At 49.0% G+C, this 16558-nt stretch overlaps 2 protein-coding genes across 4 annotated transcripts; both read right to left on the bottom strand.

Annotated features, from left to right (window-relative positions):
• Positions 1-1284: 1284 nt before the first annotated feature.
• Positions 1285-15035, bottom strand: KPNA6 (karyopherin subunit alpha 6). 3 transcript variants are annotated; one of them, XM_080357821.1, is made up of 16 exons: positions 14109-14492; positions 11282-11307; positions 10951-11250; positions 10249-10382; positions 9382-9477; positions 9001-9100; positions 8628-8722; positions 7422-7553; positions 7118-7206; positions 6309-6408; positions 5208-5371; positions 4511-4589; positions 4259-4384; positions 3556-3683; positions 2888-3066; positions 1285-1958 (listed from the first exon to the last, which is right to left on the bottom strand). In XM_080357821.1, exons 4-16 carry the CDS (start codon positions 10345-10347, stop codon positions 1774-1776), a joined length of 1572 nt encoding a protein of 523 aa, XP_080213947.1. In that variant the 5' UTR covers positions 10348-10382; positions 10951-11250; positions 11282-11307; positions 14109-14492; the 3' UTR covers positions 1285-1773. The 3 variants fall into 3 exon arrangements, with proteins under 3 accessions (XP_080213947.1, XP_080213945.1, XP_080213946.1); XM_080357819.1 differs by lacking the exons at positions 10951-11250; positions 11282-11307; positions 14109-14492 and adding an exon at positions 14911-15035; XM_080357820.1 differs by lacking the exons at positions 10951-11250; positions 11282-11307.
• A 581-nt stretch (positions 15036-15616) lies between these two features.
• FAM229A (family with sequence similarity 229 member A) lies at positions 15617-16373 on the bottom strand (the record flags this gene model as incomplete). The annotated part of the gene is made up of 2 exons (XM_080357598.1): positions 15617-15811; positions 16263-16373. 2 exons carry the CDS (start codon positions 16371-16373, stop codon positions 15617-15619), a joined length of 306 nt encoding a protein of 101 aa, XP_080213724.1.
• Between the last annotated feature and the right edge of the window lie 185 nt (positions 16374-16558).

The raw sequence follows: 16558 nt of genomic DNA, 5'->3' as shown, positions 1-16558 counted from the left end.
CCCCGCGCTGCGCATGCGCCGGGCCGCACCGCCCACCAATCAGCGTCGGGCCGCCGCGGGGGCTGCCGGGAAAGAGCGGCAACCGTGGCGGGGAAGCCTGGCGGACTACAGCTCCCGACATGCCCTGTGCGGGGGCCGCCGCGGGAACTACAACTCCCAGCGTGCCCCGCGCGGGCCCCTCCCCGGTAGCGGCTCCGCAGGGCCCGCCCAGGGCCACCCCGATCCCCCCGGGACACCGGAGCCCTCCCCAGGGAGCGGGGAATCAGGGCAGAACGTGCCCCGAGAGCCTCCCGCCTCCACCCCGGAGGAGAAGCCGGCCCAGCCGCCCCCCTTCACCCCGCACCGAGAGACTCAGGCAGCTGCACGATGCGGTTTATTCGTTTCACAAGATTCGTCAAACCGGAGCCCGGGCTGGGGCTTCACCCCCCGGCTCCCCCCACACCCCAAAAGCGGGTTTGTTCTCGTGCGTTCGCTTTTTGGTGAGTGAAATCCTGGCGAAATGACTCAAAAAGGGCAGAGGGGGTTAAGACAGGTCGAGGGTGGGTGATACAGTACGTGAGTGAACAGGGAAACAGGACCAGAGCAGAATAGGGGCTGTCACCTCCAGGTCTGCCCGCTCACAGTGCTCTATTTACATAAATTACAGAAATTTCATATATATTTTTCTCTGAAGCCCAATTAGACAAATATCTGCTTATATATAATATAAAAAATACAGAGATTTGACTATTTTTTTTAAGTAAAATGTACATAATCCACCTGTGAGCAGGAGGTAAACCCGAAAACTCAGCCCCGGTGCTACCAAAGTTAACGCCGCACACAATATTGTCACCCCCGGCCTCTTCCTCCAGCCCATAATGATCCACCCCAGTCGGGAAAAACAACCAAAAATTAATATTTCAAGTAAAGATGAAGATGTGTTTTCACCATTTCGACAGTTTCATAGTTGGTCAGTAGCAATGCGAACAAAGCCTGGGGCAGTTGTGCTTCCTACTTCAAAACCCACCCGAGCATCCCGCCCTCTTCAGCATCACCAGCTTTGAGGGCTTGTTGCCTCGTGTTTTTAACTCTCTCCTTGAAAATATCACTAGCAGTTCTCCAAAAAAAAGAAAACAACCAAAATCAAAAGTTTAGACAAGGGTAAGAAGCCTTCCCTAGAAAAATCTTCCCAGGAACGGGAGAACTTTGCATTTCTCTGTCCATTTACAGTATTTCAGGGGAACTTGGCCCAGGTTCAACAGGACTGTCCACTGCAGGAGGGTCGCAGAAAGGCCAGGGCTAAACTTTGCTCTTGGCAAATTAGAGTCTTTAATAAAGAGTAACATGTGCAAAAAAAAAAACCTTAAATAGATCAACCCAGGTTTGCAGAATTATTGTTGTCAGAATGCTTACTTTCTATGCGCGTTCTTACCCAACCCAACACTGAAATCTCAATTAAGTACCCGAGGTAAGAAGTGACATTTGGGAGAGATCACCACAAAGAAAATAAAACACACACCGAGAGGTGCAATCTGTTACCTCCGTGTCCTTCCTCCACCCAGATGCCTGCTTTAAAGACATGTTTGCAGCAGCAAAAAGAAAAATAAGTGTAAGAACATCCCCTTTCCTTGCGAGGACAAAGCCCTGGTTCTAGTTGTTGGAAGGAAGAATTGTTTCCTAACAGGTGGAGTGAGCGCGTAGCCGTCCGGTTGCAAGGAGAGGATGAGCCTATCAGCTGCTCCCAGCTGCTTTCTGCCAAGTTTGTGGTGTTTCTTTTCCCCCACCTCAGACATATTATAGCTGGAAACCTTCCATGGGGGCTTCGGCTTGCTGGAAGATGAATTGCTGCTGGTTCTCATCTACCTGGGGAGCCAGAGCGGCGTCATCCTCTACGCCAAAGTAGTGCTCGATCAGGTCAAAGGCCTTCTGGTAGATCTCTTGGTTCTCATGGCTCTGTAGGAACTCAATCTTATCCAAACCTGGGAGGAAAAATTAGAGTAGAATGCGATGAAACCAGGAGATCTGATATTTTCACTGTTCTGCACCCATCCTCCGCTCCTGCCCCTATTCACAGACCTTTTTGTGCATGAGATTTGCGCTTTATGAGCAGCACTGACATCTAAAGGTAACCACTCCAGAGCTGCCTGTGTGTTTTATCTGTAGCGGGCAGCATTAACACCTTTTCAACAGCAGGTTTAGCTGACACAGCTCCCAACTCAAGACTAAACCAGGTTTCAGTGACATGAAACCAAGCGGCTGTGGGGAAGGAAGCAGAGCCCGTCCCAGTAGCCTCCAGCAGAAGGGCAGCAGCAGCTTGAGCTGTCCTAATTAAACCTGCTGCTGCACACAAAACATCCGCGCACAATATCCTCTCAAGAATTTCAAGAATTATTCTTACTGGGAGAATCAGGACACACAGTGTAAGAGTCAGTGAGAGGGCAAAGCAGACCATGGGAGTTTGAGACCAAAATAGGAGCTGCTCCTCAAAGCATTGAGAGCAGGGAAAAAAGCCACGTAATTAAGTCACTCCAGGGAAAAGCTCTCTGGATTCCCAGTGTACATCTACAATGTACAACTGGGTACAGTCAGAGCAATCGCAGACCCACAAGTGTGGATTTTTACTTCGCTTATTTCTGATTAACACCCCAACTGGTGCGAGCCACAGTTATCAGTTTGGTCTCCAGGTCTAGGAAGCTTGAATCAGGAGTATGATGGGTTTTATTTCCGAGTATGTCCTATGCCCAATCAGAAGAGGCTAAGAAGTCTTCTGGAACAAATATCACTAGTTTGGAACAGACTAAATCCCTTAACAGCACAAAAAAAAACAATGAACAAAAGCAGGAGATGCTTTTTGATACATCCTGTGGTGCTAAATTCAATCGTGCCAAGGCCACTGGCCACCACCTACCATAGGCCTCCTCGATCAGGCTGCAGTAGGGGTTGATGCCCGTCCCGCTCTGGTTGGCTTCCTGCTCCCCAAGCCTCAGAATGTTCTCCAGCCCGTTCAGCGCCACCTGAACTATCTTGGAGTCCATGACAGTCAGCAGGTCACAGAGAGGTTTGATACAACCCAGGTTGACCAAGTACCTGAAGAGAAAGCATCAACACACACTTGTTCAGGGTCTAGCAAGAATCACCTTTGCTCAGTTCAAAAGAGCAAGAGAGCCAAGTTAAACTAAAATACAAAAAATTACCTTAAAATAGATTTTTACTGTTCTGAAAGGTTAATTTTTTTATCCACTTATTTGCATTTCTACACACACTACTCCTTCAAGAAACCTGTGAACTCTGGACGTTACTCAAATTAACTCCACACCAGAATTTATCTGTCATCAAGTTTGGACATTTAGCTTAATCTAAGCTACCTGAAGGGGGAGGAGGGAAGTGGTTTGGATTTGTTTATCCTCATTCAGAGGGAAGCTACAATTAGCACAGTAACGATCCAGCTATAGCTCTGTATATCTCAGGTACTCTCCAGTTCTCCAAATTACTCCCTGGCAACCCATCCTGCAGTCCCCCTAAAGACAGGGCTACCGCGCGGTCAGAGGTTTCCCCTCGCAGGAGCCACCGGAGCACCTGATCTGCTCGGGAGTTCCGCCTGACGTTGCGTTTGTAATGGCCCACGCTGCCTCTTTCCTCGTGCGGAATTCTGCCTTCTGCAAGATTTCTATCAGCACCGGGAAAATGTTTGCATCGATGACTGCCTGGGGAGAGAGAGGAGTAAGACGCATTGGAATTGGCAACACGGTTTCTAAAAAGCCATTAAGCATGGGAAAGAAACCTCCACCTCCATTTTCAAATGGAAAAAGCCTTTCCAAGCTATAACCCTCCAGCAATCCCTCTATTTTATTCCTTTATTCCACAAGATCCTATTCCCTAACTAGCAAAGTAAACGATCCCTATTATTGCATCAATGCTGTAGTGACGCTTTCATCACTTATCTGCCTCTGTATGTAGGTCATTAAAAGGATAATTAAACTCAACAAGCTCCAGCTTTTCAAAGAGATATCTCTGAGCACAGAGAAATCAGGGCTGTATCTCCTCTAATTCCAATGATCCAACCTGTGGGATTCATTTCAGCCTAATATTGTAGGTATAATTAACAAGTTTTCTAGCTCTTGCTTGGCAGATGGCTGGGAGCCCCAAACTTGCAAATCACTGCAGAGCAAGAGATGTGAACAAAACCAGCACCTACGTGTCCGAGAAGACAAAAGTTGCAAATCCTTAACGCTGAGCTTGGAATCGAGGATCGTTACAGGTGGGCTGGAGAAGACCGTACCTGTATTTGTGCTCTGTTTCCTGCTGTGATGTTTGATATAGTCCAGCAGGCTTCTTTCCTGATTGATTCCTTGGGACTACTTAATAAATGAAGGAGACAAGGCAAGGCTGAACAGTTCAGAATCACCTTTTGAGAGAGAAAACACAAGTGAGATCCCCTGTATCTCATACAGAGCTAAATACTTGCAGTTTTCACACAGTGAACATGCTGTAGGGCACCGAGTTGCCCTGCAAGGCAGGAATTTCCCCTCACCTGGGTCTGGATGTCGTCCCCCGTCACGATGTTGCCAACTGCTCGCAAAGCCGGGGAGGCCACTTTGTAGTCGTTGTGCCTGCAGGATAAATGGTGCAAAGACAAAACCAAATCCATCAGGTCACATACAGAAGATTCTCTCCCCAATATCTGCATTATTTACTTAGAATTCCATCCCCCAACATATAGAAGCACACAGCAAGTTGACCATATTGCTACTGGATAAGCAAAGACTGAAGACAAACTTGGAATACAGTTTTCATCCTTAATGTCCTAATTCTATCATCTTCAGCTTAAGTACAGATCTCACCTTTTCCATCACATTTCTAAACAAAGAAGTTGTTAAACCAATGAGAACACCCAGGATTTTTCTGGATAATTTTGGAAGCAAGCATCTTGCAGTTCTACCAATTCTGAAGGCGTTAAAGAGAAGAGGACCATTCAAATTTGAGAGCACAAGACACTCCGCAGTCCTCTCTTCTTCCGCAGACTAGAGCACAGTCCCAACTCTTCAATAAATTTTTCGTAGCCTAAGTATTAACCAGCATTCCAGCACTAGAAAATACTCTAGTTTTACAATTCTCAACCTGCTTCAGACCCTCCCACAGAACCGCTCTGATGGGTTTTGGTACAAACTCACGCTTAGCCACCTGTTTCCCAGTCTAACCAGGCTGAAGCAGCAAGACAAGGTACTTACATTAACAGCTCCACCAGCCGCCGACACACTCCCGAGTCAATAACTGCTTGAATTTTCTCATTGGGGCCATCTGATAAGTAGGAAAGAGCCCAGCACGCATCTGCTAGCAAGTCGGAGTCACTGTTGAATAATAATCGGGACAAGACTGGCAGGCAGGGAGATACCTGCAACAACAGCCACCACCCTGCGTTAGTCACGTTCTGACAAGGACCATCGTGTTCACACACAAACACCACATGGCTACTCTGACTGGGGAGATAAAGAGTCTTCAATGTCCACAGTTTCCTTCCCCAAAGTCAGCAGCTTCCTTGCTGCTTCACATACCTCATAATCACAGTGTCTGAACCTACCTCAATGGCTTTATTGCTAAATTAAAATTACATCCCTTCCTCCTGGTGCAAGTCTAGACTCCTGAGACAAGCGCTACTCTGCATGCTACTGTTTGGAAACTCCATTTCTTACTCTTAATAACCCAAAACAGCTCAGTATTCAGAGCAGCAACCAATGGTTACACCTCTGAGTACTCCAATCATTTATAAGTGTTTTGATATTTACACTCAAGTCAGATTTCACCCCTCACCACAGGCTTCCCAGCTCTGATACGTGAGCTTTCATCTTTAAAAAGTGAAACACATTGATCTTAAACCATTTTTGTTCTACTGAAGTGAATGAGACAGCTGGAAGGCCAGCAGAACCTTTTTCCTGGTGTGCTACTGGTACTAACAAGAGAAACAGGAAAGCTGCTACAGCTCCCGTGTGGACATAGTCCTGGTTTGTAGCGTTTAGATGTCTCAGAATTAAGGTTTTAGTCACAATTTGAGTGAAGTCTCAAGTCTCAGTGTGTGCTGCCTTGCAGGGAAGCCTGGCCATGCCCCCTTACTTGAGGGGTCCCACTGAGGCGCTGCCAATAAAGCCAGGCAGAAAATTAAACAGGCGCTCAAACATCTGCTGAACAGTAATATCAACCTCAGCAGGAAGAACCTCACCCTGTTCCCTCCTGCAATGACCTATAGAAGGTCCAAGAGCCCAAAATAATTGAGACAAACATCTTGACTGGGTGGCTCCCCATCACCTGTCTGCCAACAGGGCATTTATTCTCACCTTATCAAATTCAGGCGGTGGACTCTTCCCTCTGCATAAGTTTGACAGGGCCCAGACAGCATTTCGTGTCATTGTCAGCCTAGTGGACTTTGTAAGGAGCCTAAAGAGACAGCGACCATGAATTACAATCCTTGATGTGGAAGCCAGCAAGGGAATCAAAAGAAGGAAAACTAGTCTGATTTTAAGGAAGTCAAACCACTATTCCACTTGCTGCAGCTCAAGCCATGCTGCTTGTGACTTGAGCCTCTCAACAAGCAAGAAGAGAAGTGACAGGCAAGTACTTTTTAGGATAAATAGCTATTATTCCTAACAATGTAAAGTGAAATGGGTCAGGAAGGCAAGGGCCAAATTAGAACTGAGAACCATAGAATAGTTTGGGTTGAAGGGACCTCCCAAGCTCAGCCAGTCCCACCCAACCATGAGCAGGGACATCTTCACCAGCTCAGGTTGCCAGAGGAGCCCACTCAGACAAGCCCCCGAATCCACAGCATAAGCACAACAAGCAGACATCTGGAGGGACACGCGAACCAGCAAGCCCTGCGACTTCAGCAAGACAAGCAGGCGGCAACAGCACCCGCTGCAGATTGAGAGCGGCGGAGAGGTTTGTGAGAAGGCATGTTATCTACCAAGTCCCACTCTATTCATCAGATACTTGTCAGAACTGCCAGTTCATCTGGTACCAAGGGTTTGATTCCCAGTGAACATCACCACACATTGCCGGGGAATTTACTCGCCCAGCTCAAAGATGGCTCTGCTGTGGTACCATGGGACTCCAAGAACTGTATTGGCAAGTATTCATGGCTACTCACATTAATAAGGGAGGAAGAATAGCGCAGTTAAGGACATAATCTCTACACACAGAGCTGTCTCCAGCAATGTTCCCCAATGCCCAGACAGCCTGAAAGGAAACAGCAACAGTTTTAGCATTCACGCAGTTTCTGAACAGAGGAAGAAAAGGGTAGTGTGCTAAAGAAGGCGTTTTCCCATCATTCCAGGCAAACGATACTTCAATTTGTCGCCTGACACTGGTCACCCATTTTAAACACTGCATTTTAATCGTGTGCAACTCAGTGTGGTTCTCGCCCTAACCCCGGAGTAAGAAGTGAACCTTACCTGTTCTTGAACATCCTCAAAGTCAGAGTTTAACAGCTCTATAAATATAGGAACTGCCCCAGCCTCAATTACTATTTTTGTTTGTTGGGAAGTTCCTGATGCAATATTCGTCAGTGCCCACGCTGCTTCAAACTGAAACAAGCAAATGAATGACAACAGTATGAATAAAATAATCCTGATTTAGCAAAGTATTTGCCATCACATTTTGCCTATAATTCTTTTAACTTCTACTAAAAGGGTTGTGAGATGAGAAAGTGTATCGCAACAGAACCTTAATACTCAAAGGTTTTGGTTTTCTTGAGCAATAAAAAGCCACATCTGCTAAATACCTTCTCAGAGGCTACAGCTTCTCGAAGGATTAGCAGGTGAATACATCACTGGTCACACCACCTCACATTTACAAGTATTTTCCAGCAATAAAAGTGAAGACACATAATGCATAAACATGTGGAGTAGAAAGTTTTCTGTATTTTGTGCAGACTGGCCAGTTCCAGCCCACCCGCTCCCCCGGCTACCACCACAGTGATGCCTCAAGTTCAGGTGAAGCTGAGCAGCGAGCTCTCTGCTTTTGCCACTCATTCTTTGGTTTAAAACCAGATTTTCATTCAGTTCTTCTTGAAAATAAGTCCCTGTGCTACATGGCCTTGGGCCAGAGGGCAGGAAGAAAATGAAGGCAGTCATCAACTCGGATGCAGTTCCAGGTATGGAAGCACCTTTAACCCCTACAAAGTAACTATAGTTATTACCAAGCTGGAAGGAATCTCAAGAAGCTGCCCAGTCCATCCCTCTGCCCCACGGCAGGATCAGCACTACCTAAGCCACTGTTAACACACTTTTAGCCTGTACTTAAAATGCTCCAATAATGGAGGTTTTTCCTCTCGCAGTTTCTTCCTACATATTTATTACGTGGCTCCACAAACTCCCAGCAGAAGTATCAGACACAGGAAGGGCAAATTCTCTTCTGCTGCAGCTGAACCATGTTATTTCTGCCAGCACTTTTCCAAGAATTATAATTTAGAGCAATTTATAACTTCATTTTTTGCCTAAGCACTACAGGCTAACTCTGTCTTCTCCCGTACATCACATAACCTGCTTCTTTTGAGTTCAAGACATCACTTCTCCCTGATGGCAACTGTCGGTTCACACTGCTACGCTGCGGTTAAACTGCTACATGCCATGAAGAATTCGTAACACAAGCTCCTTTACCTGTAGCGTGCAATTTTCACTTCTTTTCAGGAATTCAACAAATCTGTCCACCACCCCCTGAGTGTTTATCACTTCATCTATTGGAGGATTCGGCTCTGCAACAGCAAGGCAGTGTCAGAACAGTTGACATCTCCAACGCAGGGAATAACAAGCATAAACTATTACTCCATTGAACCATCTCAAGCTGCACAGAACTCGGTGGGACAACCCTCCAGAATCACTTTCTGTACAACCCATACAACTGCAAATCATTAGCAACACGCTACATTGTTAAGCTCAAAGCTGCTAAGCTTCTGTACAGCAACACGCGGGCACAAATGTGTGCAAAGGAAACGCTACATCAGATGCTACGGCAGAGATGAGTTATTTTTACCTTTGGAGAGTAGCTTCCTGAATTTCTGAGTGGTTGCTAGCTGTAGATCAGGGTCATCTGAAAAAAGCATCTCTACCATCTCTCTTGTGATCATTCCCTCCTGCAAAGATGCAAAGGAGACAGAACAATGGCTCCATTTCACACATTTAGGGCACAGTCGTGACAGTCTACAATGACTTTGTGCTTAGCTAGCGATCCAAAGATTCGCAATTCGAGGTTACAGGACACTATTTACTCCCTGGCAGACTTCTCCAGTTCCCTGTAGTAACATTTGCAACACACTCAAAAGTGAGAAAGCAAAAACGTTGAGGTACGGCAGTTCTACGCAGAGCACAGCATGACATCTATCTGAAGGCACAACAGCAACAACAGGCACCTTACCCCACACATCGTGGAACTAACGTAGGAATCCACAAGGAGACTATCAAACATGGAGGCATCTTCATTGATCAGTTCCACGTTTCTTCTTTTAAAGAGCTGGCAGGGAACAAGACACAGGAGTCATTATTAGAAAGCAATGACGAACAGTCTTCATAACTAGATATTCTTGTTCCTCAAACAAGATACCGTCAGCTTGACTAAACGCAACCCGAAGAGAAAAGCAGTCATTAGTAACAGCTCTGTGCTCTGAAGACGAGTTTGGCATACGAACCCCAATAATAAAACGTGCTAAGTCTTGCCCTCAGATATGCAAATACCCAACTCACTGAGACGCTGGTACAGGCAGGTGCAGAATTTGACCTAACAAGTTAGGAAAACTGGGGAGAAAGCAGCTTGTGCATGACACATTAATGGAGAAAACATTTAGTGTGAGCTTACATCACCTGGGAATCACCTCTCACTTTCACAGACCTTCAAGCAAAGAAAACCAAACAAAAACCAACCAGCTCAGAGTTAAAAAATACACACAGCCCATACTTTCACTTGCTCTTCCTGCTTCTTGAGGAAATAATCCCATCCACTAATTAATAAAAAAAAAACCTGAAAAACAAACCACCACCTTAAAAACAAGGATCTGTGAACAAAACCCTCTGGTACCCCAAGGACAAAGTGCTTGGAAAGCTCTTGATGTGAGCTACACTCTGTACTAGGTACAAAGAAAATGAAAAGCAAGATCTCAGAACAGAAAAAAATAAAAAGAGACTGCCAACGAACCTTAATGCACAGATCCTTGAAGATTCCAGTTTGGCAGCAGCACAATCTTGGTTGTGTTATGGCTGTACACAAGCTACTCAAGATGACAGTTACCTGTTGCTCTCGTTTCTGTTTGCGCAGCTGAATTCCTTCCTCTTCTCTTCTCCGCCGCATTTCCTCGGGATTTAGGGCTTTGTTCTTGTAACTCTTCATTCGATAGTTATCCTTCGCAGGACTCGTGTTGGTCTCTGTGAAAGGAAAGCATATCTGCCTCAGATTTCTCGCCACACTCTGCTGCTTTACCTGCATGTCCTTGCTGCCACCAAGGAAAAGTCATATTAAACAGATTTATTTGCAAGAGCTGGTCTCGACAGTAAAGCTCCAAGTGATAATGCGATCCTAACCTTAGCTGATGTGATGCACTGCTATGGCAAGTGTTAGGAAGTTTCTAGGAAGCATAAGAGTAGATTTGCTGTTCCAAAAGGAACCTGGACCAAACTTGACAGTATTGAGCATGTTACCATGGGAAAGGCTTCTACTCAATCATCTTTGGAGCTGCAGAACTAAATTCTACTGTGGTTTTCCAGCAGAAATTATTTCCCTTGTGTCATCATGGCATAAATCACACTTTGGCTTTTTCCCCCCAGATTGGAAGGTTCACCGTGTCCACACAACAAAAATCTAACAGGACCCACAGCAAATCGAGGCTTTAAACAATTAAAAAATCTTGCAAAACTATCCATAACATACAGCCCGTGTTTGTCCCACCAGGCACAAGCACCCGATAACCAACCTACTCATTTTGCTGCTTCCTACCTGACTAACGCAGCCCTTCAAACTCGACTGCTGGTGTATTTCCCCCGGTCAGGGCAGTGACACCGCATGGTTTGGTGCAGCTAAAGGCAACCAGGGCCAAGCAGGGACCCAAGCACAGAAGGATGTCGATCCCACAGCTGCATTCAGCTCAACCCACTGCTTTGACCATGTCGACTGCTGTTTATACATCTTTCCAAGCAGATTATTTGCTTTTCTCAGGACGAGAAGGCAGCAATCATGATACACAACATCAGCGTGCCCATTAACCTTGAGACCAACTTGCTCTTCTCCAGGACTCTGCTGGACACCCGTATCTTTGTTTTCTTCCAACCGCTACAGGTAGATGGAAGAAGCGCCCTGTGAAAGTTCGCGGCGTTATCTCCATACCCCTCCTCTTTCAAGTGTTTAACATTCCTCAGCCATGTTGCCTGCAGAAAATTTCAGCCCAACTTATGAACCACCTCCAGCCCTTCTGGAGCCGTTCCAGGATCAGCTGAAGTTTCAGAGAAAAGCCCCAGAGCCAAGGCAAGAAAAGACATATACAATGTACAAACATCCAACAGGCGAAGACAAAACAGCTGGAAAAACTAACACTTTAGCTTAATTCTGAGGGTTATAGAGTCCCTATCAAAGAGAAATTTGTTACCTTTGGAAAGCTAAGTCTCCAATTAAAAGGCAGTTTTAAAGAAAAAGAGGAGGAAAAGCGATTATGTGACTTCACACTATCTGCAGAATCACCATTCAGTCAGTCACATAAATAGCCAAGTGCCACACAACTGCCTCCGAACTTGCACAACCCGGCTCAGCTGGGCTCAGCCTGGACCCTGCACTGCAACTCCACTTAAACCAGAGTTCTGACCCAGCTTGTACAAAATGCCGCTCTGCTCCGGGAACCCCCTGACCTCAGGTTCCTAAATCAGCGCCTTTTGTAGCAAATAACCTCCCTGAATTAGTGAACTTCACTCACAGCAGCTCCACAGAAAAAACGTCACTGTAATTCCAGGGTCATTACAGCCACGCCAGGATTATAACGGCTTCTTAATGCTGCTGGATCAGAAACCCAGCCTGGCTTCTTTCCGGATGATGCTCTTCCCATTTCTCTGCATTACAAGTAGTATTTGCTTCCAACATTTTTTCAGCTGCTGGTTAAAGCTGAGTCACTGCAGGTCTAAATCAGAATCTGTGCTGCTGAATCAGACCAAAGTGACAGAGCAGAGAAACAGTTACACCGACAGATCCAACAAGGGCTTTTTAAAGCCAGAACACCCTTTCACAAAGGTAAACTTCAGAAGATATCCCTCACCATTCTGTTGCCAGGCATAAGACACACTTAAGGCAATGCCTGGCCAGCCCTGGAATTACCCCAGCTGCTGTTAAACCTGGAAAAGCCACCGGGTTCTGTCCTGTCACTTGTGCAGGTCTGTTTTGCGTGTTTTCTCTGCTCCTTTTATGTTCTCACGCAGATTATTTGACTGTTTACTACAAATAACAGAGGCAGAGAATCCGTTCTCTTTCAGAGCTGCCCTGAACCCCCGGCCGGGCGCTTGGTGGGCAGCACACGCTGTAAAATGCTTCTCCCCGCAGCTATTTGGGCGCCTGGTGCAGCCGCCACCGCTGGCTCGTTCCCTTCTGGTTTAGCTCCCAGGAGCCAGCGACGCGCTATCGCTGCTGGAATGTGCGGCAGCTTCGCTGACGGTGCCGGCTGGGGAGGGGGAAGGGAAAAGCACAGGTTATCTTTGGGGAAAATTAACAGTTCCCCAGAGAGCTTGTCCCTCAACAGGGTCAGGTAAGATCGGGATTTCTTTCAGGCTTTCCATGCCCTGGTGTTAAAAGAGTCCACTTATTCCTCAGGGCAGTTCTCAACACACATTAGTTTCAACTCCGCCTCCTCCTGATATTTGGACCCACAAAGATCTGAGGTTTGGGGGCTTTAAGTCCTCTTCAACCCGATTCACACATCCTGAGACATTCGGCTTTCCGAATGGACCAGTGACCTCCCAAGTCTGTCACCTCAGGTCAGAGAGTCCTTTGTAACGATTCTTATAATAAACTCTTGGACTAAGTCAACTCGAACTCAACACACAGGAGTTATAGGAGGTTAAATACAGCCAGGACTAGTCAGAGACAATGACAGAGGGCTATAAATTCCATCGAGCTCATCCTCCCCAACACATGCTTCACTCCAGAAACAGCACTGTCTGATTTGCTAAGCACGTTTGAGTTGATCCGGCCCTCGCCAGCACAAAGCTGAAAGAATTAGTACTTTCACTATCACGCTATTTTAATGACCAAGCTCCCCTTTACAAAGTTCATGTTTGCTCTCTCAAGCTGAAGCAAACAAAGCAAAATACCCAAATAACTAGTTAAATCCATCAGCCACAAAAGTTTTATTAAGAATTGAGCATTACGTGCTGCTCCGCAGGGTAAACGGCACTATAGAGACATTTAGATGTCATTTGCATAGCAAGCAAAGAACAGACTGACGAGCATTTCTAACAACCCAAGCAAGACCAACATCACAGCTGCTTAGAAACACCATTGCACCCTCAACCTGCACCCTACAAGAATGGTAACAACATTATGCGGCCACCCCTCAGTCCTATTAACCTAAACCAATTTAACACTGGCAGTTTTCAGACATTCAACAAGCCCGAGGACATTTTTCTACTCAAAGTTGCCAGTCGAGGTTTTACATCTCGAGCTATACATTAAGTTTTAAAAGCTGTGGCGGATGGGGAGGTGCTGTGGCCATCGCACATATGGGGACGTGGCCATGGACCCATCCTGGAACATCACGGGAGGGCTGAGGACAGCAGGGAGTTTCTGATGAGGTCAATCTGATCAAGCACCATCCCACCCCAAAGGGCACTTTTAAGTCTGGTTAAAAGATAATATTGCGGGTGAAAACTGATAGGACCCTAATCCTCACTTCCTCTGCTGCAGGCTGGGCTTTCCCATTCACCTCACCCACCCAAACCTTGTCTTACTACCCGAAACCTCAAGAAATAGACATTTTGCTTTCCCAAGTAGGAAGCATCAATCCCAGGCTACATCAAAAGCAACCAAAAAAAAATAAGTCTGCTGTTATTAAAGTAGCTTTTGAAAAGCAATACTCAGTTCTGGTTTATTTGTAGCTAACAGAGAACGCAATTTCCCACCTCTCTGGCCCCTGAAGTGTATTTGGTGCTATTGCTTATTATACAAACTCCTCTCCGCTCCTGCACAGCGTCAGATGTATTTGCTTGTCCCGTCCATGGCGACAGCTGCACAGGGACAGCGTGGGGACTTCACGCTGCCGGAGAACTCTGGTTTGATGGAATCTACAACAACCAAGGCCCCGCTGGGTCATCCGAAGGCTGGACAGTTCAGCAGGATCTCCTTTGAGCTCCACCATAAACTCTTACAAACTTCAGAATTCAAATTAACCACAGATCAGAGATTTGACACTTTAAAGCTTTAACCACAGCAGCTCCCTCCACCACCGGCCTCTCAGGGCTTTTCGCTGTGGCAGAAGCAGCTCCCAATACCACCCAAAGAACAGAATATCACACCATCAAACAACCCCCGCTGCCCGAAGGCCGAGCTGGGCAGCACGGAGCTGCCGCTGACAGACCAACCCCCGGTACCGGTACCGGCCCCGGCCCCGCGGGCTGGCGGCTCAGCTGAGCCCGGCCCGGCCCCTGCCCGCAGAAACCCCCTGAGCGGGGCCGCCCCGAGCCCCAGCGGGCTCCGAGGGCCCTGCCCGGGATGACTCAGCGGCCGGGCCCGCAGCCCCGCTCCCGCCGGCCCGGCCCGGCCCGCCGCGGGGGGAGGCGCCCGGAGCCCCGGTGAGGGGGGCGGGCAGCGCCGGGACGGCCCGGCCCCGCTGTCCGTCCGACCGGCGGAGCGGCTCCTCCCGCCCTCCCCGCGCCCCCCCGGTCCAGCAGCCGAGGATCCTGGCCGGGCCGCTCCCGCCCTCACCCATCGCGGCTCCTCAGGCGGCGGCTCCTCCGGCGGCGGCCACAATATGGCGGGCCCGGGGAGAGGGAGGGCGCGGGGAGCGGACGGCGGCCGGAGCGGGACAAACCTGCTCCGCGCTGCGGGCGCCCCGCCCCTTGAGGAGACAGGGGTGGGGCGGGGCCGCTCTCTCCCGCGACGCTCTCGGGCGCCCCCAGCGGGCGGGGAGGACCCGGCCTGGCCCTCGTGTCCTGTCACTCGTGTCCTGTCACTCGTGTCCTGTCGCTTGTGTCCCATCTCCTCGTGTCCCATCACCCACACCCTGCCCCCTTGTGCCTCATCCCTCATGTCCCATCCCCTCTCACACTGTCCCCTCGTGTCCCATCACTCATGTCTGGTCCCTTGTGCCCAACCCGCTCACACTCCATCACTCATGTCCCATCCTCTCCTGCCCTGTCCCGTCATGTCCCATCACTCACGTCCCATCCCTTGTGTCCTAACCCCTTGTTCCTCAGCCCTCGTGTCCCACCCTCTCCCCACCTTCCTCTTGTGTCCGGTCCCCCTGCGTCCCCTCTTGCCCCACAACCCTCCACAGCCGACACGCCACACGCGAGTTTTGAGCACAGAAACGCTCCAAGACGTCCTTTTATTACAAAGTCCGTCGCCAATCTGCGTCCTTGGCAGCTCCGCGGTGCTGGGCCTGGCTGCGGCCAGCACGGCGCAGGGGCCGTTAAGTGGTGCGGGGCCGGCCAGTCCCTCCCATGGCGATGAACACATCAATGGGGACGTTGGGCAGCGTCAGGCAGTGGCTGCCAGGACATCGCCGCAGCTGCCTGTGGGGACAGAGACGCAGCCTGGTGTTGTCTGATATGGCACGGTGTAGAATCACAGATGGTTTGGGTTGAAGGGACCTTCCAAGCTCCCCCAGTGCCCCCCCTGCCATGACAGGGACATCTTCACCAGCTCAGGTTGCTCAGAGCCCCGTTCAGCCTGGCCTGGGATGTCTCAGGGATGGTTCATCCACCACCTCTCTGGCCAACCTGGGCCAGGCTCTCACCACCCTCAGGGCAACAATTTAATCTTCATGTCCAGCCTGAATCTCCCTCCTTTAGTTTAAAACCATCACCCCTTGTCCTTTCGCAACAGCCCCTGCTAAACAGTCCATCCCCATCTTTCTTCTCAGCCTCTTTCAGTGCAGAAAAGGCACAATGAGGTCTCCCTGGAGCCTCCTCTTCTCCAGGCTGGACACCCCAGCTCAGCCTGTTCCACAGCACAGGGTTCCAGTCTCGGATCGTTTTTGTGCTTTTGGCAGCAGGACAAGCCGTGTTTGCCGGAGCAGGAACCCGGTCCCATCCTGCCCCCCCTTACCTCCCCACAGCCTGCTCGGCGCCCACCGGCTCCTGCGTTTCGGGGGGCACGGCTGAGCTGGGACAATCTCCCGCCTCGATGGGGAACCTCCGAGCCTGCGGCACCCGCTGCGAGCTCATGTCCGGACCCTGGACACGTCTGACCAGAGAGGAGCGGGTGAGTGAACCGGTGACCCCGACGGGCCCCCCGGCAACGACAAAACCACCAAGGGGACATAGGGGACCCCCGCCAGCCCCGTAACACCCGCACTGTGCGCACCCACTCACCAAGAGCGTGTTCCAGCCTGTCGCCCACCTCACTGCGC

The sequence above is a fragment of the Nesoenas mayeri genome (assembly GCF_963082525.1).
Source record: "Nesoenas mayeri genome assembly, chromosome: 21".
NCBI classification, from domain to species: Eukaryota; Metazoa; Chordata; class Aves; order Columbiformes; family Columbidae; genus Nesoenas; species Nesoenas mayeri.
The sequence above is the reverse complement of the archived record's forward strand: the minus strand, read 5'-3'. Positions and strand labels throughout refer to the sequence as shown.

Excerpts from the sequence above, each read along its gene's own strand:
- KPNA6 (XM_080357819.1), bottom strand. Across the intron at positions 9,478-10,248 it reads AACAGAAACGAGAGCAACAG|CTCTTTAAAAGAAGAAACGT; the intron begins GTAACTGTCATC and ends GTTCCCTGCCAG. Across the intron at positions 8,723-9,000 it reads CAGGAAGCTACTCTCCAAAG|AGCCGAATCCTCCAATAGAT; the intron begins GTAAAAATAACT and ends TTGCTGTTGCAG.